The 27,837-nt window shown below is 34.7% G+C and overlaps 1 protein-coding gene and 2 long non-coding RNA genes across 4 annotated transcripts in view; all 3 read right to left on the reverse strand.

Moving 5' to 3' along the window:
* LOC109174108 (callose synthase 10) overlaps positions 1–19,800 on the reverse strand; it is a 36,464-nt gene extending 16,664 nt beyond the window's left edge. The window contains exons 1-27 of one of the 2 annotated variants that reach the window (XM_019323394.1): positions 19,374–19,800; positions 18,937–19,034; positions 18,420–18,583; positions 17,298–17,421; positions 16,964–17,074; positions 16,500–16,625; positions 14,528–14,617; positions 13,651–13,748; positions 13,449–13,566; positions 12,686–12,814; positions 9,030–9,106; positions 8,872–8,950; positions 8,383–8,475; positions 8,116–8,218; positions 7,886–8,009; positions 7,615–7,801; positions 7,477–7,529; positions 4,726–4,786; positions 4,555–4,636; positions 3,844–3,893; positions 3,062–3,148; positions 2,849–2,934; positions 2,343–2,370; positions 2,067–2,164; positions 1,869–1,950; positions 1,617–1,777; positions 815–935 (exon numbers count right to left, since the gene is read on the reverse strand). In XM_019323394.1, the coding sequence (XP_019178939.1) occupies positions 815–935; positions 1,617–1,777; positions 1,869–1,950; positions 2,067–2,164; positions 2,343–2,370; positions 2,849–2,934; positions 3,062–3,148; positions 3,844–3,893; positions 4,555–4,636; positions 4,726–4,786; positions 7,477–7,529; positions 7,615–7,801; positions 7,886–8,009; positions 8,116–8,218; positions 8,383–8,475; positions 8,872–8,950; positions 9,030–9,106; positions 12,686–12,814; positions 13,449–13,566; positions 13,651–13,748; positions 14,528–14,617; positions 16,500–16,625; positions 16,964–17,074; positions 17,298–17,421; positions 18,420–18,583; positions 18,937–19,034; positions 19,374–19,581 (2,838 nt within the window). In that variant the 5' untranslated portion in view covers positions 19,582–19,800. The remainder of the gene's footprint in view (positions 1–814; positions 936–1,616; positions 1,778–1,868; positions 1,951–2,066; positions 2,165–2,342; positions 2,371–2,848; positions 2,935–3,061; positions 3,149–3,843; positions 3,894–4,554; positions 4,637–4,725; positions 4,787–7,476; positions 7,530–7,614; positions 7,802–7,885; positions 8,010–8,115; positions 8,219–8,382; positions 8,476–8,871; positions 8,951–9,029; positions 9,107–12,685; positions 12,815–13,448; positions 13,567–13,650; positions 13,749–14,527; positions 14,618–16,499; positions 16,626–16,963; positions 17,075–17,297; positions 17,422–18,419; positions 18,584–18,936; positions 19,035–19,373) is intronic. The other variant, XM_019323393.1, reaches the window with a different exon arrangement.
* On the reverse strand, positions 5,382–7,469 carry LOC109174111. The gene is made up of 2 exons (XR_002053018.1): positions 7,192–7,469; positions 5,382–5,616 (listed from the first exon to the last, which is right to left on the reverse strand). It is a non-coding gene; the product is annotated as an uncharacterized LOC109174111 (long non-coding RNA).
* Positions 19,801–20,398: 598 nt separating the features above from the next.
* LOC109174110 lies at positions 20,399–27,526 on the reverse strand. Its single transcript, XR_002053017.1, has 3 exons — positions 27,448–27,526; positions 24,946–25,269; positions 20,399–20,410 (listed from the first exon to the last, which is right to left on the reverse strand). It is a non-coding gene; the product is annotated as an uncharacterized LOC109174110 (long non-coding RNA).
* Positions 27,527–27,837: the final 311 nt, after the last annotated feature.

Raw genomic sequence — 27,837 nt, forward strand, 5'->3', positions numbered from 1 at the left:
AAAAAAAAAAAAAATGACCAGAGGCAGCAAAGAGAATTACATGAACTGGGAACAAACAGAATAAAATTGGAGGTGCATCCATTGAAGTAACTATCATTCAAAAGGAATAGTGTTCTTGAAAGCCCACATTACACCAATAAAATAAACTGCGGCTGAATTTTAAGACCATATAAAGCCTTTGATCTCCAGGAAAGGACTATGCCCAAAGTAATTTCTATACTAAGCTGTAGCTTAGTGGTAGGTAAGCAACACCCTTTCACAGGCAACAGAAGTCTTAGTTTCAAACACCACCTCCCCCATTCCCAATCAAATGTACCCAAAAAAATCCCAAGCCATCCCTAAGTCAAATAATCCTCCTTGTTAGAATCTAAGATTGGGCTGAGGTCTCTCAATTGGGTTGTAATGCACATGGGCCAAACCACACTAAAAGATCGAATCCAATCAACTAGCTAGTCTAACCTATGGCCTTATAAACCCATATGTTTCTCTCTTATTTTTCAATGTGAACTCTTAACACTCCTATAATGGGTAAACAGGGGAAATCTAACTGGACTTTGCGATACAATGGCCAGAAACGGTCACAAAATAGATAGGGAATTTCACTTTTCACCCCATTAAGAACCTAGAGTAAAAGTGTCTTTTCCAACCCTGTTTCTTTATCCATTAATTAACGTGAAAAGAATCAGAAATTGGACCACTTTAATTGGCCAACTCTTTCAAACAAGGAATACTAAGCACAAGTGAAAACAAATAATCCATATAAAGAAATAACATTTCTAACAGGCATATAATCAAAAGGGAAAGGGACAGTTACCAAAAGTCCAGTCAGTGCTGCCAGTTTTGACAATACATTAGGGAGTTTTGTAAGTGTCAAAGTTGTGAAAATGGAACCTTCTGAAAGACTAGTGTTGATCTCCCGGTATATTCTTTCAACCCTGATAAGAAGAGAGCACAGAAGAAATAACCTCAGAACTTGAAATACTCTCTCAAATTAGATGGTAAATAATGACAGAGATTTGACTCATGGAATTGGTCTGAAATGGAAAAGTACTCTCAAGAATAAGCCTATTCCACATTTCCACCGTATGTTAACTCTTTACTATAAGAGTAGTATTACCAGGATGAGTTATTTCCCTTACTTGGGGAGGGGTTGATATTAGGTTGATCCTAAGAACTCAAGAATTCTCATATAATAATTCAATTCTCCTCATTCAATTAAAGCATAAATAAATAAATATTATGCATGTTAGTGTGTGTATCATCCATCATATACACACGCACACACACACAAACATACTTACAAATATCTAACTATATATTTATTTATGTGTGTGTATACATATACATACATATTTATTTATATATTTAAATATGTAATAATTGTGATAGGGGTATTTTTGTCTTTAGAATGATTATTCCATTTCTATTCCTTAAACCAACCAAACACTATTAGAATTCCTAAAGTTCCTCCAATGAAACAAACAATGAAATAAGATTTCTATTCCTAGTCTATTTTCATTCCATATGCAATAGGATTTCTATTCCCTCAAAATATCATTCCATGAACCAAGCTATAAAATTTCACTTATTAAATACAAAAGATAGAGGAATCGCACCAAAGCCTCCCTTCTCCATCAACTAGAGAATATAAAATCTTTTCAATACTGTAATAACACTCCTGAACAGCATAGGCCATGTATTCATCCTTGCATATTCTGCTCCAAAGATCAGCTTGGGTATCTTTGCAATCTAAAGCTAAGTCAATTGCCAGCAAGATCTGAAATAGTAGTTTTCATTATGCAGAGAATTCCAAATAATAATTGCTGAACTATTAGGCAACCAAAAGAAAAAGCCTTAGCAGCTACTACCTTACTACTGAGTAGGAAAAGTGGCCATTGAACTAGACTAAGACTTCCAGTGTTGCTGGGCATTGAAAGCAAATCCATTTCTCTAACAAAATACAGCACATAAAGAATAAGTTTTGAATTTAAGACAATTCTGAGAAAAAGATTCATATGAGGAACACATAGATCTATAGAAAGAAGGCTTAGGCAGCAGTCACTTACCTATTACTAATAAAATCTTCTTCGCGCAAGCTTTTGATGATCTCATTCCAAGATGGAGAAAACAACGCTGCATATGCCTTGCTGTTATCTTGAGAACTCTGTAAACACAATGTATAAAAGAAACAATTTATTTCCGATGTACCCAAAAAATAAAAGAACCATAAAGTGTGGAGGCTACCAAATCTCCCAGACCAAATAATAACAATAACAAAAGACAACTAAAAAGATAAAAGGAAATTGAAAAACTACAAGGATGAAGAAAGTAAAAGGCCAGACCTGTGAGGATTGTCCATCAAAAGGCATCCTGTAAAATCACAAGTAAAATGTTTCACTATATAGACTGGATATCAAGAACACACTTCTCTCAAAGATAAATATGTAGCATTTAAAGTGACCAGAATGAGAAGAGTACCACAAAGTGAATTCATTGCAAAAGGATGTACTACCTACTGCTGATTCTATTATTTCATAATAACCATCACCATAAATATAAACCAAAAAAAACACAAAAAAAAAAAACAAAAAAAAACAAAAAACAAAAAAAACAAAAAAAGTAGCATCTACTCTTATCCTAAAATTCTTAATAACCCTTCTGTCATTAGAACAACCCACAATCGAGATAACAAAGTAAAAAGCATAATGAAGCAAACTGAGATGTTGGACAAGAAAATACTTTATGCACTTTCCAACAATGCATTTAGTCAACAGGGGGAGTTCTAATTGGGAAGAGGCAGAAACAATTAAACAACTATCAAGTTAGTCAATCTCAAGATGATGATTACCTCTTTGCCTCAGGAGACACAAGATTATTGACAAATGCTTCAGGAAAGCTCTCAAAACGTTTATGAACCATTGCAATCGAACGTATCTGGGTAAAACCAATTTTGGACAAACTTCAACTCACGTAAGCATAAAAAACAAACAAACTCAAAAAAAAAAATAATAATAACAGTGAACTGCCGCTAATTTCTGAAATAGGTGAGAGCAATTTAAACCTCTCCTAACCGAGCCCGTGCTCCAATTACACCACCAACAATGGCAGATAGCAGAGTGTACCATATGTGAATATCCATGAGATAAATCTAGAGAAATAGAGAAAATCAGTGCTTGATAATGTGTATATAGTATATACATGAAAGAAGATTCAAGATCAAACTGGAAGAAACAGAAGAAAGAAAAAAATGAATCCACATTGTCATGGAGAATTATTAGGATAACAGTGCCAAGCATTGTAGACTTGTAGTACTTGAAACCATTACTATTAAAAGGAACGAAAATTAGGCTATTAAATTCTGATAAAAAGTAAGGATTCAAGACAAACCAAAAGCATGATAGGCATTAAAATTATTTGAATTAAGATATGATATACTCCAAAATTGTGATTCTTTGACTAACATCATTCACGTCAATGATGACGCACCTGGTACCAATTACATGTGGATAACAATAATGTCAGAAAAACCCCAAAATATAGATAATGGTACAACTATCACAGGACCAATGTTCAATACACTAATGTTGTATGATATTCTAAAAGTTGTAAATTTCTCTGCATTTAGGGATTTTGTTCTAGAATTGTTGCTACCTATACCATTTTTTTTTATGCCATCTTAGCTAAAGTATAATAGATGCCAAACAAAAATTTCTTCCAGGACAGAGGCCTTTAAAAGTTATGTCAAGGTAAGAAATATATTTTATAGACTAAAAATTACACATACAAACTAAGAAAAAGTCAGTCTAACAGAATGTAGCAAACCAATCCATAACAATCACTTACAGCAATAACAGGAGCCCACAAGCTGAGAATGGTCAATGCATTATTATTATCTGCCATTAGAAACACAAGTTATCAGGTTTCATTTTTATATCCGAAATGTTTCATAACTAGAAATAGGAGGTACAAAACAGGTAATAACTGTTCATGCTTACAGTGAAGAAGCTTTAGTTAAAAAGAAAAACAAACAACACCCTAAGATAGAAATATCTGACACACTGTGCACACTCCATTTATTTTTCCTAACCCCCAAATTCAATAGATAACATATATTCACTTTTAATGTATATGTTTTTAGTTTAATTAATTAGAAGCAACACCAATTCATTATGAATGCTGCATTCAAACAATGTACAACGGTATTTGCAGGTGCTAAAGGACATCACTGGATGTCACAGAACCCCAATATGGTTTGATTGGTTTCTATTTGGATACAAGGTAAATGCATTTTACAGATCCATTATAATACAAAAGAGTATTAAAATATCAAACTATCTCAACAGCAGAACACATCTGAGAAGTTTTGTTCCAATGCAATTGATGCTTTGTATCTGCATCAAAGAATAGGGCAAGAACAGGCATTTGTTTCTCTAAAGATTACTTGTTACCAAGCTATGTTTTACAGCATAATACTTTATGACAGTCTAGGATGGCTTTTGTTATTTGGAATATGATGTATTTTACTAAAAAGTACCAAAATGAAGTGCAACTTACTCTTTGACACAAAATCATGCCATGAGTACTGCAACGAAGGAAGATGTATAATTATCCTAGTAGGCTCAACCAAGGGTTTAATCTGCAATCATTAATTGACAAGTACATAATATGTAAGGATCTCAAAAATCAAGCAAAGACACCAGTTGCAGGGAAAATGTAGTGACTTGCCTGAAGGAAGTAAGCAAAAGTAAATTTGCAAATGAAGATCACCAACCAGTAGAGCACGTACCTGCAGCAATAAAATACAATTTAAACAGATAAAACAAAAATGTAGACAACACAAAAGTTGCCCCAAGATCAATATCAGAATACCGAGTAACACACAAAAATCACACTATAAAGGATCAAAGAAATTCAGTTTACAATCCCTTATAATGCACACAAATGAGGCTTTACATGCATAATATCAGAAAAAATCACCAGAAATCAGACACAGAAAAACATTGGCAATGATAGTGAGGTATCTAGGATCATAAATGTCATTTTACGAAAGAAATTTCAGAAACTTGTAACAAAGATGCACACAAAATTATAGATAACCAAGCACATATTTTCTGACAATGAAGCACCTTGGACTGAAGGAATATGGCAAAACACAGTAAACCCACACAAATCCAAATAGCTCTAAACTTGTATTTCCACACTTGTCAAACTTCATATTAAATCTGTAGCATAATCTGGAAAGTTTGGTTCCTTACTGCAACTGAACTTTTTTCATTAAGGGTCCATTCCAAGTAAATTCTTGATTATGACAGAATGTTTAAGCTTATTATTAATCTAACCCTCAATGTTTTAAAAATTTTCAATTTGATTCTTAAAGTTATAATTTGTTTTTAGTTTAATACCCATTTCTACATTCCACTACAAAATAAAACAATGGGCAATTGGCTTTACTTTTCCTCTCAGTGGGGTCAGTTATTGTCATTTAATATCCAAACAGCCCAATGAAAGTGACACACTAAACACATATTTTGAACAAATTAGCAGATACCAATTTCATATAAATGATTTAGACAATATACACATAAAAGACTAAACTAATATCAAATTAATGACAAGCTAATACCCCCGCCCCCCACCCCCAAAAAAAACCTCAGGTTTGTGCTACTTCCCAGTCCCAAATTCTTTCTTCTTTTTCCTTTATTGGAAATTAGAAATGGAAACAAGAAGAGACAACCTTTTAATGTAAACTAAAAGAATTCTACAAATATGTAGTAAGGTTCAGAGCTCATTTCAACTACAACCTTCACTAAGGGCACGGTTGGTTCACGGAAAATATTTTAAGGGAAGTGGAATTGAAATTCCATGGAAAAACAATTACTAGGAAGATGAATTTCATTATTTGGTTGGTGGAAATAGAATTACTGGGAATACTAATTCTATTGTTTGGTTAGATTTGGAATTGTAAGGAATAACGAATATAAAGACCTATATGCCCCTACAAATTAATAAGAGTAATATAATTAAGAAAGAAAACAAGGGTAAAATAGTCAAACCATATCACTTTTTCTTCCCATCTTCCATGGAAATCAAAATCCTTGGTCCAACCAAGGATTTTGTTATTCTCAAATTTGAGGAATTTGAGAATAAATTCCATGAACCAAACACCAAAAAACAACATTTTCCTCCACTTTAAGGAAAATATTTTCCTTTGGAAAACATTTTCCATGAACCAAACATCCCCTAACAGAGCTAAGCAGCCTACTAATTACAACTACATTCTTACATGTATAAACTAATTACTTGTACCCTGCTGCCTTAACAACCATTGTTGTAAAGATGGACTTTCTAGGCAAGATGCTACCGACCGCCTAGTCAACTAGGCGATGAGTGTGTGTGTGTGTGACTGTGTGTGTGTATATATAAGGGCAGAAGCCAAGAAGAAAGAATGGCCAACCGGCCAAGAAAGAAGAACAGGAAGAAAGAAAGAATGGCCAGTCGGCCAAGAAAAAAGAAATGGAAGGAAGAAAAAAGAATGGCTAGTTGGCCAAGAAGGAAGAAGAATGAAGAAAGAAGAGGCTACCTAAGAGGGCAGAGTCAGCGCTGCGAGGCTACAAGGCCACGAGGGCAGACGAATAACTGGAGGTTCGAAGTCAAACAAGGCAGAAGCGTTTGGCTAGGGCTTGAGAGTGTTCTCAATTTTAATCGCCATTTTTTTCTTTAAAAGAAACAAAAAACATAAAAAAAAAAAATTAAAAAAAAAAAAAAAAAAAAAAAACAGTTCGGACCTGGGTTAGGCATCTGAGGCGTCGCCTGGACGCCTAAAGCCCTAAACGACGCCGGAGCTCGCCTCACCTGTTTTAGGCTAGGCAAGCTCGTTAGGCGTCGGGTCTTTGTTTCCTAATTCTTTTTCTTTTTTTTTTTATTTTTTGAAAAGTACATATTTTCCTACATTGTCAAAGTGCCCAACTTTTTCTATTCAAGTGACGGTTTAATCTGTGAATTCTTATTCCGGTTTTTTATCCAATATCAAGAACCATAACTGAACCTTTGAAGCCGGTTATGACTATTGTTCGGTTTGCTTTTGGATCTCCCAATAACATCATCTCATAAAAATTCTACTATTTTTGTTCTTAATACTTTTACTTTACCCTCATTACCACTCCAAAGTGATAGTAGATAACTTTTGATCACTCACCTAGAGGCTAGGAATACATAATTTACTGCTAAGAAAAATTATTTTCATAAGAATTTGGGCTAGGAGAAGAGTGAAAACTCCATGGAATGACTGCTAAGGAGTCTGTCCGAGTTCAAAGACAGCCTTGATTGAACAGAACAATAGTTTCATTGTCGAAAGGAAACCATTTTTTAATTAAAATAGTACAGTACAGTAATTAACATAAAGTGTATCTTCATGAAGAATTTTTTGAACAAGTAACAGTGCAAAAAAATTGAAATTTGAGAAGAGAGAGGACAAACTTTATATAGTCTGTGCTCTTCTCAACTAGGCCACGGCCAACAAAATATCGCTCCTGAAAAGAATTAATAATTCATTACTTGAAATTGTTCACGAGAAGTAAGGAGACAGTTTAAATGTTGCATGATGAAGAAAGCTACCTGATAAATCCACTTAAAAAATTGAAAGAATGATTGATCAGACATTTCCGAAAGAGTATGAGTAGCAGGGAACTTGGTTAGTAGCGCAAACACTATACGTATGCCTGCATATACACCCAATGCAAGGACGTATATGCGAAAATATAATGAGTCTGAGTTGTTTCTATTCCTTTCCTCTAAAAGCTTCCTGTAATTGCACAGCATCATAAAATAGTGTTAGCTTTCTTAGAGATGCCATTTAAGAACCTATGATTGAAGGTTAAAGACTCACAGATAAACATAGGTCACAAATGCTGAGGCAAAACCAGTCCAGAAAAACCTTATAACAAGTCTTGATATAGCCATGCCTCTTGCTGTACTATAAGCTCCAAACATAAGGAGAACATCTAAACAGCCTAGACAGACAACAAACAGAACAGTGAAAAGATGATGAAGAAGAAAATGAAGTAAGAAAATCATGTTTCACGTTTTATCACTCCATGATAAATTAGGACAACTTACTCTCTGTGAAATTCATAATTGCAAACGTTGGACCAACACTAAGCAGTGTTTTAAATGTGTAGAGATTTATTTTCTGATCACTGAAGGCCACAATAGTCAAAGCCTAAGCAACAAGAGGAGCAGATACCAAAAGGTTATGTTACACTACTTTAGTCAACAAAACTAAGGTTATGTTACACTACTTTAGTCAACAAAACTAACATAAAGGTAAGGTCACAATATTATGCTTGTACAAATCTGTGCAAGATACATAATATAGGTACTTGCCTGGAACATAACAACCAAAAATATCCACAAACGATGAAAGCTTCGGTACAAGTGTAGAAAAGTCCTATGTTCAACAAATGTGCTTTTACCAGTCTGAACAGTTCAGAACCAATAACAGCAAGGCAGTGTTAGAATAAGAAAGAACCTGATGCAGCAAAATTAAATCAAATAACAATTGAATGATATTCAAGATGAAAAAATTAAGTGCACAAAATCAATCAGTACCTTGAGCCTAAAATTTTTAAAAGTCACTCTAAAATATATGCACAATCTCAACTTTTCATCTTCAAACTTAACATAGGATCATCATGAAATAATTCATTTATTCATATCAAGTAAAAAGTATGATAGTTCCTAATCAGGCTTCAAGAAGTGCAATTTAAGAGAATAAAATTATTATGCAGACCAGTAATAAAAGTACCAAACAACAGTACTACAATTAAAATCTTGCAGTTGGCAAGATTCAGTGAATAGAGAAGGAAAACTAACCCTTTTCCCTTTTCTAGGCCACAACAAAAATGATGAACCCTCCTTAAAAGGCCAGCCCAACTCAAAGCATGCAGGTGACCTGCAGAGCAGTAACCACTAGGAATGAAATTGCAGCAGGAAGTCAAAAGTATTAGTTAATGATCGCAAAAGATTCAAACCAAAAGTATTCATTGAAGTCATCATAATTCCGCCACTTTGAATGTGCAGCTTTCCCATTATTGTTGTTGGCAACTTCCTGTGTAGAAAAAAAAATGATAAATGACACTAAAGATTGACAAAAATTAAAACATGAGAAGTACAATAAAGACTAGATCCACATAAAGTATGTCAACAACAATTTTCTTAATTTTCCAACATTAAAAGGTGTAGTTCTCTAAAGAATAAACAAATGTGTTTTAGAGGGTCCCATCCACTTATGCCACAGATATGGATGCAATCTAGGGAAAATTTCAAGAGAAGAGTTAAGGAAAACGGGAACACATAAACAATATAAAGGTCAAAGAAAACACTAGTTTTAGAAAGTTCCTAAAAATTCTGTGGGGGCTGTAGAGTGTATGTTTTAATCCAAGCTGCTTTTAATCTTCATTTGTAATTTAAAGTAAGGTAGAGTGTATGTTTTAATCCAAGCTTGGAACTTCCAGATGTTCAAGCTTGCGGGGGAGTGTTGAAAAATAAAGAGTTAGGTATATCTATAGGGTTGTGTATATTTATGAATAGGTGTCAGTTATGAATAGTTACTTACAATTATGTGTTTGTATATATATATGTACTATGTTTCTTTGTTAGAAACAGATAGATAATACAGAATCATACATTATCTATACATTTTCCATTCCTTGATTCTTCATTATTACTTCCGCCTAACTGGCGGGTGGTGGTGCTATTCTCCACCCGCCAGGCCATTCCATCTTCCAAATTCAACATGTCAAAAACCTCAAGAAATCCAAGTGAAGTCTCCCATTTACAAAAATGGATGTGTAGTGGTTAAATTGCTTTAGTAAGTTTGAAAGTGTCATGGAAGAGAAGTAAGCTAGTGTCTTGGTTGCAGACTCTAGTCCAAAAATGTAGTCATAATGGCTATTCTGTGAATTGTGATAATCAAGATGTGCTTCTCCCCAGAGTTATGTAATAGGCCTAATAGGAGTAATTCCTAGATCTGTTTTCACTCATTCCCTTAAGTACTGTTGAGAGAAAGGGTTTTTGTATATCTATGTAGTGGAAAAGGTATATACAGTGCCCAATTTACATGGATAATGATCTAGCTGCCCTAAGCTATCACTGACTCTTACACTACAAGGATTAGCATTCTAGATTCAACAATTCAATTTTCAATGGCCTCGACTTATTTTCATAAACAGCATTCATCATTCCTGAAGTACTCTCCAATTCTCTTCATTTTCCACCTTCATGGCTTCATGTACATCAAAGCACCACCCACCCTGTTGGACAACATTCAGCCCACCTTGTGTAATATTTTCCCAGTAGACAACAGACCCATAAAGTGAACAAAAAAGTCCAAAATCATACCAGTCATCCAAGAGTAGTTATGTTGTGCATACGGATGCAAAAACGACGTCGTTTTATTAAAAACGCGCGTCTCCCCTTAAAAAAAAAATTCAGGTTCGATTCTCAGCAACAACATTATGTTGTTCATTCATTCTGGAATTTTAGTTCATAGATTATGGAATTTTAGTCCATTGGTTCTGGAATTATAGTTTATTGATTCTGGAATTGTAGTTCATCGATTCTGAAATTTTAGTTCATAGATTCTGGAATTTTAGTTCATCGATTCTGAAATTTTTAGTTCATAGATTTGATTCTGGAATTTTAGTTCATAGATTATGGAATTATAGTTCATCGATTCTGGAATTTTAATTCATATGTTGTTGCTGGGAATCGAACCTGAATTTTTTTTTTAAAGGGGAGACGCGCGTTTTTAATAAAACGACATCATTTTTGCATCATGGTGCATACGGATGCACAGCATAATTTGCCGTCATCCAAGCTTTTGAGATTCTTGCAATTATTTAAGTCCTCTAACCTCTATTAAGCACAAGAGCCAGTAGCAACTAGCAACAAAAGATTAACAGACCAAAGAGGAAATGTATTTGATAGGTCAAATACAACCCCAACTAATCAAAGCAACTTACATGCTATGGGGCATCAATTGATTAATCTAGCCAACAAGAATATGAAGAAATAATTAACCTAAATATGCTATAAGCGTACCCAGATAACTATCGCTAGGTTCAGGATGATCAAGTCTTGGCAACAAGCAATCAATTATAAACTCCATTTATCCACTCTAGCATTCTACAGGAAATGTGCTACAACTTAATTAGCTATGTTTTTCAAACCATATCTGGAACAGTCACAGACTCACACCAATACTAAAATTTGTTCTTACAATTCAAGGGCATTAAGTAGAGGTGTCAAACGGGCGGGCTTGGACCGAACTGGCCCGGCCCGCCATTGGCCCATTTATTTTTTGGACCGGGCCAAGTCCGGTCCAAAAATTAAAATTAAAGTCCTGCCCAGTCCATAGCCCTAAAAATAAAAAATAAAAAAATATTAAAATTTATAATCAACTAATTTAAGTTATGTATTCCTTCTAAATTAATTGTACAAGTTCACATATTTATTTTCAACTATTTAACTTAAGAATTGTTACAAGGAAATAAAGAAATCAATAATTAATAATTTAATACCATTAATAAGAATAAGTTTACAAAATTGTAACTACAAACTACTAAGTAGTAAGAGTAATTTTTCCAATTTGAAACAAATAAAATTTTACAACTTCAAAATATTTTAAGGTAGTAATTACTACTTAGTATGCTAGTTAGACAATTAACTAGCTAAATAGTAAATACGTAAGAATTTAATAGGCATAAAATCAATATTACAGTTTCTAATATGATAATCTCATAAGTCATTGCTCTATTATATAGAGTACTAGTATTTTATATGCGCAATGCGCAAAAAATATATGCCCAATATTAAAATTAAATATTAAAATCATAGTTATATTAATTTTTTAAAAATAATAGTGTGTGTGTGTGTGTGTGTGTGTGTGTGTGTGTGTGTGTATATATATATATATATATATATATATATATATATATAAAATTGTATAATTCATATTACTATTATTGAGGTAAGAATTATAGAAATAATAAATTACTAAATATAACTATGGTAATATTTTAATTAAAACCTAAATGAATTCAAACTTACCATTGAAGGGTGAAAGAAAAAATATTGTGTATGCATGTACATGGTAATAATAATGTAGTACAACATTTATAGCATAAGGTACAAAAAAGTTTAACAGAAAAAACGGACATAAACCAGGGGTATAACCTGGATTGAAACTTATTATGTTTTTAGATATATATGTAGTAGATTTTTTAAAATGCACGGACAAATGGGCCGGGCCGGTCCATGGACCAAAAATTAAAGTCCGGCCCTGTCCGTAGTATAAAATGGGCTAGCCCTAGTCCGCCCATTGTAGCAAATGGACCGGACCAGTCCAGCCCAAACGGACCGGGCCTGGACTGGACTTCGAGCTAACCCATCCGTTTGACACCTCTAGCATTAAGGGCTTCAAAGATGTGGTACTTTTCCATTTGGTTTGAGAGGAACTCTACCTACAAATGATACAAGTAGCACAACAAGAGAGCAGAAAGGCTTCATGTTTGTGGGTGTCATATATTAATATATTCCTATTAAACTGGTTACTTTGTTTTATGCTCAAATCAGAAATACAAGAAAAAAAAATTGAAATCAACTAAAATAGTAAAGATTTACTCACTTTTTTCACTGTTTCATATATGGGACAGATAATTTGCTCCAGGAACGAAACAGAATCATTTACACCAGTACAACTTGCAGCAGGATAAGCTTCTCCATGATCCAATATAGCATCTAATTCCCTAGCCATCTGCACCAGACAAGTCAGCTTAGAAAGTCTTAAGAGAAACACTTGATTAACAAAACACAGAATATGAACTCCAACCTATGAAACAATAGAAGGTTTAAAATGTTTCAATGCAATGCACTTCAAATAACTAATTAAACAACCCCCGCCCTTGAAATACATGAATGTTATTTCACCAGCTGCCATGCCTGGATAGCAATTCCATAAATCCTCTTTTTTTTAATCTTTTAATGAAACTCAACAATATGGAGCTGAGATTGTGTTCATCTATGTTTCTCATATTTTAAGATGACCCATATCACATTTATTAAGACTATCAATTTCCAGATTTAACACCATGAATACATCCTGTAAGCAGTTCTGCAAGGGATTAAAGAGTAATTTCAAAAGTTAAGATTTTGGGGGTTGTGGAGATAGTTATAACTATCAAAAAGCCAAGTGCTTTTAGCCAAGAAGACAAAAGAACATTTCTATTCCATAAAAAACCTGAAGTTATCCTGTACAATCAAAGACATCCCTTACAAGATAAATAGTCTGGAGTTGGAAGATGTTTCTAGACATTTGCATACAAATACAAAATAAAATAAAATCAAACATTCGAAGAGCAAAAGCTACAAAAACAGCGTCGCACACTTACATGGTGGAATATGTAGCAAATGCACTCCGGTAGAAAACGAACATTTGCAGCTTCACCCCATATGCAGAAGTAGAGGGACACCAGAAAAAGTTTTCTATCCCTGTTAATAGCTTCCAGTCTATCCAAATAACATTTCATATGAAATTAGAACTTAATGGTTTGACTTTTATATATATAATTGAGAAGAAGCAGAACAACTCACTTATTCCACACAAGGCGAATGCGTAAATATCTACACCACTTGATGTAATTGTCAAGGACCTTCAGAAAGACCTCTGTGATAACTTTTTCATCTATTTTCTAACCAAAAAAATCATAATAAATTGCAAAGAGTGATCAGTTATAACTCAATAAATATTCCAATTATAACAAAGCATAATGAATGCACACAATATGCCCAACACTGAGCTAAGACACTACAGAAGATGTCAAACAAAGTGGAAAGAATAATTACTAGGAATTGAGAAGAGGAGAATGCTAAGAACAGCAGCAGCTCTTTTTCCACATCCATTCATATACTAAAAACACTTTACAAACTTAATTTCTTCATCCTAAGAGATATGGTTCAAGTTTTTAGAGCATATGAAAGTAATCACAAAAAGTACACTTGACTACTTGAGACATAGTACATGCCCAATGTATAGTAGTAAGCATTGACATAACTTTGAAACTTCATTACTAACAACTCCAAGCTTGCATCCCATCTTTACCAAAATCCATTCCCTTCATAGTAAGATAAGCTAAACAGTTTTAGCCTAATGTCAGAAGATTTATGTGGCACAAGAATTCAAAACAATGTTAACCTTGATGTGACATTTTCCATATGTTTTAACACAGAATATTCTGAAGTAGTTCAAAAAAGAGCCAATTGGTTCTATTGAACTTTTAAGTCATAATCCCTCATATTAATGGAACTGATCATTTATTCCATGAAAGGAGAATTTAACTTCCACCATACTGATATGAAAAGAATTTGCATGCTTATGACAGCAAAATTTACCCTCAACTTATGTGTGTAGAACATCAAAAGTTAGGAAGTAGATAAATCAAAAGTAAAAGTTGGGCAATCAAATACTCACTGGATCAGCGTCATCAGGAATACCAAACCGTGATTGCATATTGGCTACAGTGAGAATAACATTCTCACGCTGATTCCTTATGTTGTCTTTCTGGGGGAAAAAAAAAAATATGTATTAGGATTATATGAATCTGGAAGAAGAATAAAAAATACCTAAGATCTTTTTTTTCCAATGACAAAAAAAATCAAAAACAAAAAACCATGATATGTATTTCAGTGGATATGTATAGTTTAATTAGGCTACAGGCTTAAGTGCTTAACTTATGCATTTCAGTTTACATACTAGGCTACAGGCTTAAGTGCTTAAAATTTTCCATAAAGTCAAATTTGCCTATCCGTCTAGGTATTCGGTATTTTTTTCATTTGTATGTATATATGTATGTATACTTACACACATAAACATATATCCACATGCACACAATATATATATATACACACACACTAATAAGAGCCAAAGAGAGTTAGGCTTATAATGGGTAGAAAAAATGACGGTCAAATTTTTTAATCAAATGAATGGCTCAGATTGATCAGATTTTAATTTTTCCTTTGAGATTTCCTAATTTATCCTTAATTATATGATTATCCGTTAACTTTCCCGTTAAATATTATCTTCTCACTGTTAACTTACTCATTGATTTCAATAAGAAAGGTCTTAAGTTCGAACCCCATCCCAATCAAAGTTGGCATAATTAGTACTCTAATTTATCTTATTAAATTAAATAATAATTTAGTAGCTACAACAAAAAATAATAAATATGCATTTTTTTATTTTTAGAATTATGTGTCTACAATGCCTTTATTCAAACAAAATTATTCATTATCAATAAATTAAATAAGAGAAATAATTTCATTAGTTATATTGTCTTTATTTTTCTCCAATATAAAAATTCTTTACATTCAAATTCATCAATTGATTATATTCGCTACATTGCAATCGCTACATTGTCCCTACAATGTCTTTATTCAAAAAAAAATTATTCATTATCAATAAATTAATTAAGAGAAATAATTTCATTAGTTATATTGTCTTTAGTAACAAAAATACTTGGTTACTATTTAAAAAAGGTTTAGTAACAATTATAATGAATCTCCTATATTACATTGTATTCATATACTATGAATTACATATTTAAATAAACAAATTCGACATTAAATTACTTATGTATGAACTTCTCATATATAATCTTGCATTGATATACTTTCAAATATTTATTTAATTTTAAACATTGGGCATTAACTCATTCGCACAATGCGCGTGTAAAACTAGTATATATATATATATATATATATATATATATATATATATATATATATATATATATATATATATATGTTTGCCTGCATGTATATCATATTTATGCATCTATGCATATGTATGTGTGTAAAAAATGGGTATTTTTGGTATTATAAAAAATAGTTGTTATACTTGAAAAAGCACGAACAGCTAATACCATTGAACTGATTGAAGGTCTAGAGTGGCTATTCCCAATAGCTCATTCCACAAAATATAAAAGAACCAAATGCAGAATATGCCTATTTTGCACTGACCTATTCCGTGAACCAAACATCCTGGAACTGTTTTTAGGAATATGCTCATGACTGAATTCTATAGTCAAACACCTTAATTTAATAATAAGCCATTAATCCTAAAGAGTCTATTTACAACATCTGGTGTCAAAAGAGTACTAATGCCACGTGGAAGAAATTATCAATTTGCATTAAAAGCCATCAATGGCACAATGATCAATAGAAGCCTTGCATTCAACATAACTCCACCAAAAGGAATGGCATATTTGAAAATAATAATAATAATAAATAACAAATAAAACATTACAAATGTATTATTGCTCACATCAATACTTCATTTCAAGTTTACTTGAGGTAAATAAAAAAGAAACCTTTCGATTTGACTTCAATATCTGAACACAAAACATTATAGAGGTACACATTAGGGATGTTAAAAACCACTATACCTGAAAGCCAAAGACATATTCTAAAAGATCAAACATGTCCAAATCCCTTTGTCCAGAAATTTCGTAATTGGATGGCAGTCGAGGAAAATGTTCTCCATATCTAATTGCTGATATTGCACCCCTGACCTACACACGATACTCAACACAAAGACCAAGTAAACACACAAGTAATATCAGAAAGTAACATACTGATAATTAGTAAAGCCTTTCAAACACAGCCAAGATGGCAGGGTGTCTTTACTGTCTTAATAGAAAGAATGTTAAGGAGCATGGAATTGCACCAAGGCAGATATTAAGAACAGTATCATGTTGTCTATATGGGTACATGTACAAGCATAAGTTGATTTCAGGAAACTCTGATAAGCTAGCAGTCTAGCACTAACTGCACATGTCATGCCCAAATATAGCAAGAAGTCAATAACTCATACAACTGGGAAGAATTCAAATCATTATCGTTTACTTACTTCTGGAAAAAATCCAATAGCATTGGTGAAAGATGGTGCTTCAAGAGGAATAATATTGTATGGAGTGAGTTCTCCTGATAAAGTCGTGTCTGAAGCTTTTATCCTTCGTAACTGATCAAACCACCATGTGGGGTGGGAGGAGGAAGTTGGTCAAACTCATAGCAAGACTATGATAAAGTAATTGAGAGGATTCTCTTCAATAACAAATTGTTGAAGAGAAAAAATTAAGAAAAATGACATTTAAATGCCAACACATTAAAGACAATAATTTGGGAGAAGAAGAAATCTTGAGACAGAAACCGCTTTCAGAGATGCACAATCAAGGATACTATACCTCATCCATAATAAGCTTTACCACACCCTCTGGAGCTGCATCTTTGCTTAGTGCCTCCATCACTTCAACTAGTGCCCTCAAAGTAGCAAATACCTTCCTCATTTCTGAAAACCTAAGTCCTAACCTGAAACAAGTATATATCAACCAGAAAAAAAAAAAAAAAAAAAAAAAAAACAAAACAAAACAAAAAAAAAAAACAAAAAAAAACAAAAAAACAAAAAAACAAAAAAACAAAATTAAAAAATAAAAAGCTAAAGCTAAAGAGAAAACAAAAACAAAAACATAAAAAGGACTTACCTTGAACAACAATAACCTGGAAAGTTCCAGATCAGTAGAACAAGAGTTCATAATATGAAAATATCTAGTGCTACATTAGAAACAAACAGTAATAATGCTACTTCCAGCTAAGTTCTACAACAATTTGATGCCCAATAATGCCAGAAAAGAAAAATATTCTTATTTTTAAAGTACTAAACTTATTGTTCAAAACACTTCATGTTCAAAGGATCCTTTATGGTAACTAAGGACCAAAAACCTTAAGGCAAATGTAGATTGAATGCACCATTAATAACTAACTTTAATTGGAACACTTCATAATCCTCCTAACGCAACTGTAAATTTAAAGCACTCCTAGCAAACTTTCTTAAGGTGACCATGGATGGATAATAACCAAGCGCATAATGTGGTGAGGACAATCTACAAGATTGTAATAGTAACACAATAGAAAGTAGAAACATTTGATTAGATCATTTACTTATTCATACATATAAATGCAGTGTGTGTGTGTCAAAATTGGTTTAATTCTTTGCTTTTTATCAAATAATGTCTGAAATTAAGCATCCCTATATTTCATATGCTCCATTTCTCAACTTTCAATGAAACTTATGGGAAGTGAAGTGCACAGTGATGGAGGAACATAAACTAAATTAGAATATATCTTCCATCTTGATCAACTTCCTTTTAAGGCTATAACGCCAGCAGCAAGAGTCAGCTGCTAAATATGGTTCTTGTAAAAGCTAATATAGATGAACAACTGTGTAATGAAATGAAGTATCTAGCCTGTGAAACTGCATTGACATTGGATACTTGACAAAGAACCACAAAAGCAGAAAAAATACTTACTCTCCAAAATTTGCACTAAAATTCCCAGATTCACGTAATTGTTGCTCCTCTCTCTGGATATCATCCACTCTGTTTCGCCGTTTATATTGTTGATAAAATTCCCACAATCGTTCAATATCACGATTCCGATCTATTTGAGATCCATCCCTCCTAGCAAGTTTTTGCTGAATAAAATGGTGTAAATTTTAAATCACATATTGACTAGCAAAGGAAGTACTAGATTATCAGAAAACAAGTGAATATACAATAAGGGAAATAGAAGAATCCAAACAGATAATGTTTGATGATAGTATAAAAATGATCGGTTCGCCATTCATATATATTAGTTGATAAATTATTGTTAACAAGTTCATCAACATATCTGTCAATAAATATTTATCAAAAAATTAGCAATATTTGTTAATAAATATGTTTGATGTATACACTCTTATACTGCTCTGGGGAAGTAAAAAGCCCAAGCACCTTGTTAGTGTAACATCCATTTCATATGACAACTAAAATTTCAGAGTTGGGTTACCTTAATAACAGACATTAAGCCAGTCTTAAACTGAAGAACACCTCTGCCATCACTGTTGGGATCCAAATTTTGTGACATGGAATATGCCTGCTCACACACTAATAGAAATAAACTAAGCTCAATAACAATTGGATATTTACTTTCACTGTTTGATAAGTAACAATCAGAGTTCTCAATGTAAGAGGAATTCAATTGCCATTCTTATCATAACATAAACCCTAAATAGAGTAGCAATAGATAATGCAAGAAGCTTTACAGCATTTAAGGACTATGCATATGGCTTCACGAATTACTATTCAAAAAATAAAAAATAAAAAATAAAAAATAAAAAAATGGCATCCAAAGTATGCAGAAGAATACAATATGGAGGGATTAAGTACAGGAAATCAAAAAGGCCAGCAAACTGCCTAAACCAGTCTGAGAAATGAGAGACTCACAAATTCTGGCGACATTGGGGTCCTCGTCTTGAATCTCATCGGCGGCTTGAAGAATGGCATTGATATTAGTGGAGCGCTGGAGTGAATCAGGGACGGAACCGGCGATGCCACTGGGAGTCCTCCCGTGTCCGGGACCGCTCTGCCGGAGCTGCTCCCTACGGAGCGTGGCTCGAACCAACCGCTCCCAGTTCTCGTAAACCCTAGACATCTTTTTTCCTCTTAACTAAGAAACCATAAACCCTACCACCTTCTAGACGTAACCCAAGCTAAAAATGAAGAATTTGGAAATGAGAACCTCAACTCAGCTCGGATTCAGTATACACATACGATGTTCAAGATCTGGATATCAGTTTGAATTTGGATGCAGATCCTTCGGGTTTTGGGTTTTTGTTTTTCACTGTTTGAACTTGTAAAGTGCCTTCAACGCGTTAGATTCGTGGTAAAGGAATTCCCAGGAAATGACCGTTTGGACCTTATCATTCATTTGAATTTGCCGTGATATGAGCAAGCATCATAGGCTTTTGGCTAAAGGCATCCTTCATAGTTAATAGGGACAGGATTTTGAGGAGATTTTGCAAATTAGGAAAGAGAAAGGATTGAAAAAGAAAAAAGATAAAAATCAAAATCAAGAACAGAAAAAATCCTCAAAAACTCCCTCAAATCTCATAAAATCTCCAAAATTTCACAAAATCCCTTAAATAAGTAACCTAACAACCCTAACCATCTCTCTCCTCTCTTCTCTCTCCCCTCTCTTCTCTCCTCCAACACATCAACTTTTTCTTAAAATGTGCAAAATCCCACTAATGGGGATGCCCTAAGCGTCCGTTTCAAAACTCGGAAAATGATGTAATAGGAAAGTCCAGTAACGGAAAACATTTTTTGTTAACCGGGGAAAATGTGGACATTTTAGCATAAAATGACTTACCCTAAATTTTGAAGTAAGTCATTTTCCGCCAACACTCAAAACATGGTTGCCTTCGCTACCTATTCCACAGTTGTCGTCGTTGCCTTCCCGATTCCTCAGTTTCCATTCATTCCTATATTTCAAAGTCCATCACTTGCAAAATCCGAAGCATCTCGGAAGCCATAAATAAGGACCGGTATCCACCTTTGCTTCTATGTTGCTGCCCGAATTATGTCTAATCTTTAATATTCTCTTGCATTTACTTTTAAAGATCTCTATATGGTCATGTATAAATACACTACCGCATGCTTCTTTTAATTACAAACCGCTTAATTTATTTTAAGTTGTATGCATATGATATATAATATCCAAATAATTATGAGTTAGTTCGACCACCTTTAAAATAGCAACATATATGCATGCCTGCCACGACAGTATAGTATTTTTTATATTTTAAATAAAATATTTAAAATGTTTAATTATACAATTCTATTCATTTTTCAGGAAATGTACCGAACACATCAAGATAGTTTTCCAGCATGCAACCAAACACTAAAAAGGAAAATATTTTCTGAAAAATAAGTCATTTTCCATAAACATTTTTCAGAAGTCGTTTTCCTACATACCAAACGAACCCTAAAATGGGCAATTTTTGAAGGCATTAACTTTTTGTTTGGGACTTGCTTTTCTGGTAAAAAACGAATATTCTTTTTTCAAAATTATTTTTTCCATTTAATACTTGAAACACAAATCCAACTTGCGTTTTACGTGAGGATGTACGACAAACACAAGTGGAAATTGCGTTTGTGTGTTATATTTTTCTATGCCACAAAGGCAAGTCATATTTGCGTTTGTAAAAAATAAATTTAAAATACTTCGGGGTCGTTTACTTCATTTCTCTGTTTTTCCATCTCCAGTTTTCCATTTCTCCATTTTTCCAGTTTTCCATCTCCATTTCTCCAATTTTCCATTTCTCCAGTTTTCTAATTTTCATTCCATATTCCTCCCGTTTTTCATTTCTCTAATTTTTTGATTTCATTAAATACAATGACATATATCATTTCTACATTTCTATAATAATAATAATAATAATAATAATAATAATAATAATAATAATAATAATAATAATAATAATAATAATAACAACAACAATAATAATAATAATAATAATAATAATAACAACAACAATTAAAATAATAATAATAAATATGTGTGCATAAGGAGGAGCAAAAAAAGAAAAATATAATAATAATAATAATAATAATAATAATAATAATAATAATAATAATAATAATAAATCTGTAGGGAGGAGGAAAAAGGAAAAAGAAAAAAATAATAATAATAATAATAAATCTGTAGGGAGGAGGAAAAGAAAAAAGAAAAACAAATAATAATAATAATAATAATAATAATAATAATAATAATAATAATAATAATAATAATAATAATAATAATAATAATAATAATAATAATAATAATAATAATAGTAATAGTAATAATAAACAAATCTGTAGGGAGGAGGAAAAAAGAAAAAAGAAAAACAAATAATAATAATAATAATAATAATAATAATAATAATAATAATAATAATAATAATAATAAGAGCGTAAAGGAGAATAACAAAGAAAATGAAAAAGACTTCTAAAATGTGCACAACAGGATTTGAACAATGAACCTTGCCCATTATATACTGTTCACCCGAAATTTTTCCACTCCTTTATTTAGAGAAGTCCAAATCTTCTTTCTCCAAAATTGTACATGATGTTGGAAAATGGAGAAGGAGAAAGCATTTGGAATAAGAAACTTAGTAAACAACTTCTCCAATTTTTATTTTTTCCACTCTCATTTTCTCCATTTTTCTGGAAAATCCTCCATTTTTCCAAATTAGTAAACGACCCCTTCATTTTTCTATGTTCTATGTGTAACCTGGAGACAACCATCAACACTCGAGAAGAGAACTCGTTGCATCGATGAAACGATCATCATCGTACCAATAATATCGCGGCAGTGACAAGCTATCCACCACCGCTAAATCGATCTCGAAAAGCTCTTTCATCTTCCAAATCCAAAAAAAAAATATTTAAACAGAAGTTGTGTTGGGTGAAGCTAGCTAGTAACATAAAAATGAAAGAAATGCATGGGTATACATACCGAGTGTGTGTGTGTGTGTGTGTGTGTGTGTGTGTGTGTGTATTAAAGAGAAACGGTAGAAACAACTTTGATTAATTAAGTTCTCTTCAATTAATAGAAGAAAACGCAATGTTGAACAACATAAAATGGCTTTTGTTTCTATAGGCTCAAGTAGTAAATATTTGATAAGAATACAAAGACTTCGTTTAATTAAGTTCCTTTTCCCACTCAAACTTCTATATTACTGGCTCCGTATATATACCCAAATGCAAGTTGTGGCGTGATGGACATATAAGCAATGGGCTCGGGGGCGAACCGACCTGGAGAGGAGTTGGCGCGACATGAGGGGCCAAGGGGGGCTCAGCACGAGTCGACCTCAGTCAAGGTCGACCACGGCTAGAGGTCGGCGTTGACCCCTAATGCGATACCTATACCCCGGGGAGGCGAGGCCAGTCATTGAGGAGGTACACCAGGGGACCTACTCAGCCCAACCCATCAACCCTGGTCTCGAATAAATCTCCAAGATTGCCCGGGTGGAGGACCTCAAGAAGTCCAATTCAGAGGCCTACCTAGTCCTCCCCAAGCAAGCTCAAGCTCCCTACTGGCTAGACCACCTTAAGGAGTACAAGAAGACAGGCGTCCTCCCCAAGACGAGGTGGACCTACTTGGCTTGACCCCTCAACCTCGGCCCCGAACACATCTCCAAGATAGCCCGGGTGGAGGACCTCAAGAAGTCTAGTTCGGTAGCCTACCTGGTCTTCCCCGTGTAAGCTCGAGCTCCCTACCTACCTACTCCTCGAGGACACACTCCACGGAAGATACTACAACGGCACCCTACTACGCTACCTATACCCCAAGGAGGGTCACTAGGGAGACCCCATTCTCCTCGTCCTACGACTTTGAAGCCCAAACCCCATCTAAGTAGCCATACCTTCCCCCCGGGGTAGAAGAATACGACACCGACCTCAACGAGGACAACCACCGGACCTCCTCGTTGAGAATTACCAACACCAAGCTAAGGCCTACCGCGACACGCATGTCCGACCTCGTTATTCCCAGGTCGGCGACCACGTCTGGCGAAGGCGTAAGGCTAGCCAGCCCCAGGAGGGGGGCAAGTTCGCAAAGAGGTGGGAAGGCCCATACGTGGTAGCAGCCGTGGTCCGTCCTGGCAGCTACAAGCTCAAAACGCCAAAAAGAGAGATGATAGATAGAGTATGGAACTCCGAGCACCCGCTCAAGTACTTCCAATATTTCTATCTTGTAAGGTGGTTCGTCCCCTTAACTTTAATAAAAGTAGTAAAAATTCGCAATAGACTCATTTTCACTACTCGTTGGAGGGGTGGAGGGTATCCATCCAGCCTCTCTGGTTACCCTAAGGGGGCACGAGGTCCGACCTCGCATACCAACACGACGGAAGAGCTTAAACGGCCCAAATCCGGTGACTTAGAGTCGAAGGGCTACCAAAAGGGGGCACGAGGTCCGACCTCGCGTATCAAACCCGACGGAAGAGCTTAACGGTCCAAGTCCGGTGACTTAGAGTCGAATGGCTACCCTAAGGGGGCACGAAGTCCGACCTCGCATACCAACCCCGACGGAAGAGCTTAACGGCCCAAGTTTGGTGACTTGGAGTCGAAGGGCTACCCTAAGGGGACACGAGGCCCGACCTCGTTGGCTACCCGACTGAAGAGTCTAGCGGCCCAAGTCCGGTCACTTGGGGCCGACGGGCTACCCTAAGGGGGCGCGAGGCTCGACCTCGTTGGCCACTCGACGGAAGGGTGCTCGGGTCAAGGGGTACCCTTGACGGAGACACCACGCCAATCCCAAAAAAAAAATGAGTTCATCCATGGCGGGAGGTCCGACCTCCAAGTGCAACCTGGGCATCCCGGGACAAAGGACGACACCACTGGCTCGCCTAAGGCAAGAATACGACAAACAAAAGCACACGAAGGAATCCAATACTTGTTGGTGTTCTTACATAAGATGAGTCCCCATCGCAATCAAATTACGTTGAAATCGGCTAGAAAGGGAGGGGGCAAGGCGGACGCCTCCCTCGCAGGCTTGGGGTCGACCTTCGACTCGGGCTACTCTCCTTCTTTGAAGAAGACTCGCAACTAAGAGAATGGGGGGACTGATGATGGATATATTAGCAATGGGCTCGGGGCGAACCGATCTGGAGAGGAGTTGGCGTGGCATGAAGAGCCAAGGGAGGCCCCGGCATGGGTCGACCTCGGTCAAGGTCGACCCCGGGCAAACTTTTTAAAGCGAAAAAGCGCACTAAAGCGACAAGGGAGGGCTTTGCTTTAAAGCGAAAGCGCAAAGCGAAGCGTCACTTTTTCATGAAAAGCGACACTTTAAATATATATGTACTATATATATATATATATATATATATATATATATATATATATATATATATATATATATATATATATATATATAGTCAAAAACTCCAAATATTCTAATAATTATGCAAAATAACATAAAAATAACTCTTAAAGTCACAACATCTTAAAGTCACAAGTTCACAAGTCACAACACAATCATTCATAGTCATTCAATCGTCCATATCAAACTCATCTTCTTCATCACACAAATCCAAATTGTCAAATTCCATAACTCCATCATCCTCACATGCTTCTTCCTCATCTTCATCATCTTCATCTTCATTCACTAGTCTAGATTGGGAAACATTTTCCTTTCCCTTAGACCTTGAAGTTGAACTACCAACCTTCTCTTTTCCTTTTGAAGCATGCCTAAGAGAATACGGAGTTTCATTTGCACCCGAAAATTTAGCAATGTCATCCCAAGTCAACCTATCCCCATCACCAAACACCAACTCCTCATTTGCATCCTCCGGGATACCTGTCAACCATTCATTGGCAAAATTAATTTGATCCAAACTAATTGGATCAATGGTATCCCGCATTTCCCATCATCGCCTCAATGCCCTATTATACTTAATGAAAACCATTAAGGCGCATGTGTTCAAGGCGACTCCTCCTTTTTGAATGCAACTGGAATATTTAAAATGAATTAGTGCATAAATATGTTATAATTGCTAATTACTTCTAAATTGACTAACTTACATGCTCAAAGACACTCCAGTTCCGTTCACATCCGGAGGCACTAGTCGTGAGACAATGAATCTTAATTGCGAAATCTTTCAAATGGGGAGTTGAACCCCCAAAAGAAGTCCACCAATCAACTGTAAAATTTAAAAATTATTCAAAGTTTGATTATAAATAAAAAGTGTAAGTTAAATCGTCTAAGAAGTAAGCACCTGAAGCTCTAGAACCGCGTTGCTTCTTGGTAACTGGCAAGCCAAATAAACCACCCCCAATTTCCCATGCACATATTTCTTCAGTAATTTTGTCTTGCACATCTTGATCTTGAACCAACCTCTCCAAACAAGAATAAAAGCCAGCAACAACTTCTGGCGAATTAATTGTAGGAGAAACCTGTGGCTCACCCCTATATCAGAAGTAATCTGGATTCAAGTAATACGCAGCTGCATGCAATGGTTGACAAAGCTGGGAAGTCAACCTTTTCTCTATGATCTCAAATACCTTCTTGTACTTGCTTGTGTTGTTGTTGAAAGCTTTTTCAATTGATTTCTTTGTGATCTCCATCGCATGATAAATATAACCCATTGATGGCTTAACATCCCCATCAACTAACCGAATGATGCTAATCAATGGACCGCCTATTTTAAGTGCTTCTAGAATTGTATTCCAAAAGGTTTCCATTTGCACGATTCTAGAACACTCTTTTCCTGCCTCTTCTTTGAAGTAAGAGCTAGTGAGGAATTCTTCTGAGTTGAACAATTTCCTCAAATTGTTCTTCTGCTCATGAAGCCTCTTAAATGTCAAGAATGCTGTAGCAAACTGAGTCTTAGCAAACTTGACTAGGTCACGCTTCCCGATATACTTCCTCAACCAATTCAAAAGTTTTGTCTTCGAATGAATATACACCGACAACTTCAAAGCCCGCTTGTACGCAATTGCAAAATGCCGAATCTCAAAGATGTCTTTAAACATCAAATTGATGCAATGGGCAGTGCATGGCGTCCAGTACAAAGTCGGGTACAACTCCATTAAATCCTTGTCTAAATTATATAAAGAATTAATAGGTAAAAAAATTTAAAATTTAAAAATCTTAAATTCTTAATATAAAAAACAAATATTTTAAACATACCAGCTCTCACATTCTTTGAAGCATTATCAGATATGACTTGCACAACTTTATCCTTCCCCACTTGATTGACAAAAGTTTCAAAGAGCTCAAGCATTTTCTTAGCATCCATCGTGTCTTTGCTAACATCTACCGACTAGAGGAAATACGACCCAAGTGAACAATTAACTAGGATATTTATAAATGCACGACCTCTCCTATCTGTCCACTTGCCCATCATCAAAGAACAACCATATGCATCACATGTCTCCTGATGTGGCTTGAACAACTCCTTAACATGCTCAACCTCCTTCTTAAGATATGACACTCTAACTTCATGATAGGAAGGTGGCTTCATTCCCGGTCCATGTTGTGCAACACACTCAATAAAGCTTGTAAGCTTTTAGTGTATTGAACACAATTAAATGGTAGTCCGGCCTCATACATCCACCATGAAAATTGCACCATAGCCCTCTCCCTCAACTCCTCCTTGCATACCTCCAATGTTACTTGCTTACCGCCCTTTGACCTTTTCAAACTTTGGTGCTCTTTTGTATTAAAATACAAATCCATGGGACCTTTAATTGATTTGTTTGAAGATTCCAAACTAGATCCCATCCCCGGATTCCCCGCCACCTCCAAGAAATCCATACCTTCATCACCTTCTTCATCAAAGTTAGAAAGAACACCCATTGTTGAACACACTTCCTCCTTTCTTTGCTTCTTACTTTGCATAAATTCTCTCATTGCATCTTTAACAACTTGAGGACATTTTTTACATGCAGTAACATTCATATTTCCTCCTACAAGATGCAATTTATGCCTATAAATACCACCCTTCGTTATTTTTTCGCAATACTTACAACGCACATGCGTAGTGCCTTTATCCAAAACCGGTGTACCATGATCCCATCCCGGATCTTGATTTCTTGGATTAGACATTATTATAGATAATTGTTAGGAATATAGCGGAATAATGCAGAAGCGAAGAATCGAAAATTGAGAATTATAGAAGTTAAATAATAGGAAAAAATATAAATGACAAAAGAATAAGTAACAAGGGAAAATATTATATATATATATATATATATATATATATATATATATATATATATATATATATATATATATATATATGTATTACACTCTACGTGATGAATGGATTCAATTACAATGAATGATGCATGAATGACAAAGCAAAGCTATCTATTTATACAATGAAAATAGAGGTAATAGCGGCATTAAGAAAGGGACGTGGAA

The sequence above is a fragment of the Ipomoea nil genome, unplaced genomic scaffold, assembly GCF_001879475.1.
Source record: "Ipomoea nil cultivar Tokyo-kokei standard unplaced genomic scaffold, Asagao_1.1 scaffold0519, whole genome shotgun sequence".
Lineage (NCBI taxonomy): Eukaryota > Viridiplantae > Streptophyta > Magnoliopsida > Solanales > Convolvulaceae > Ipomoea > Ipomoea nil.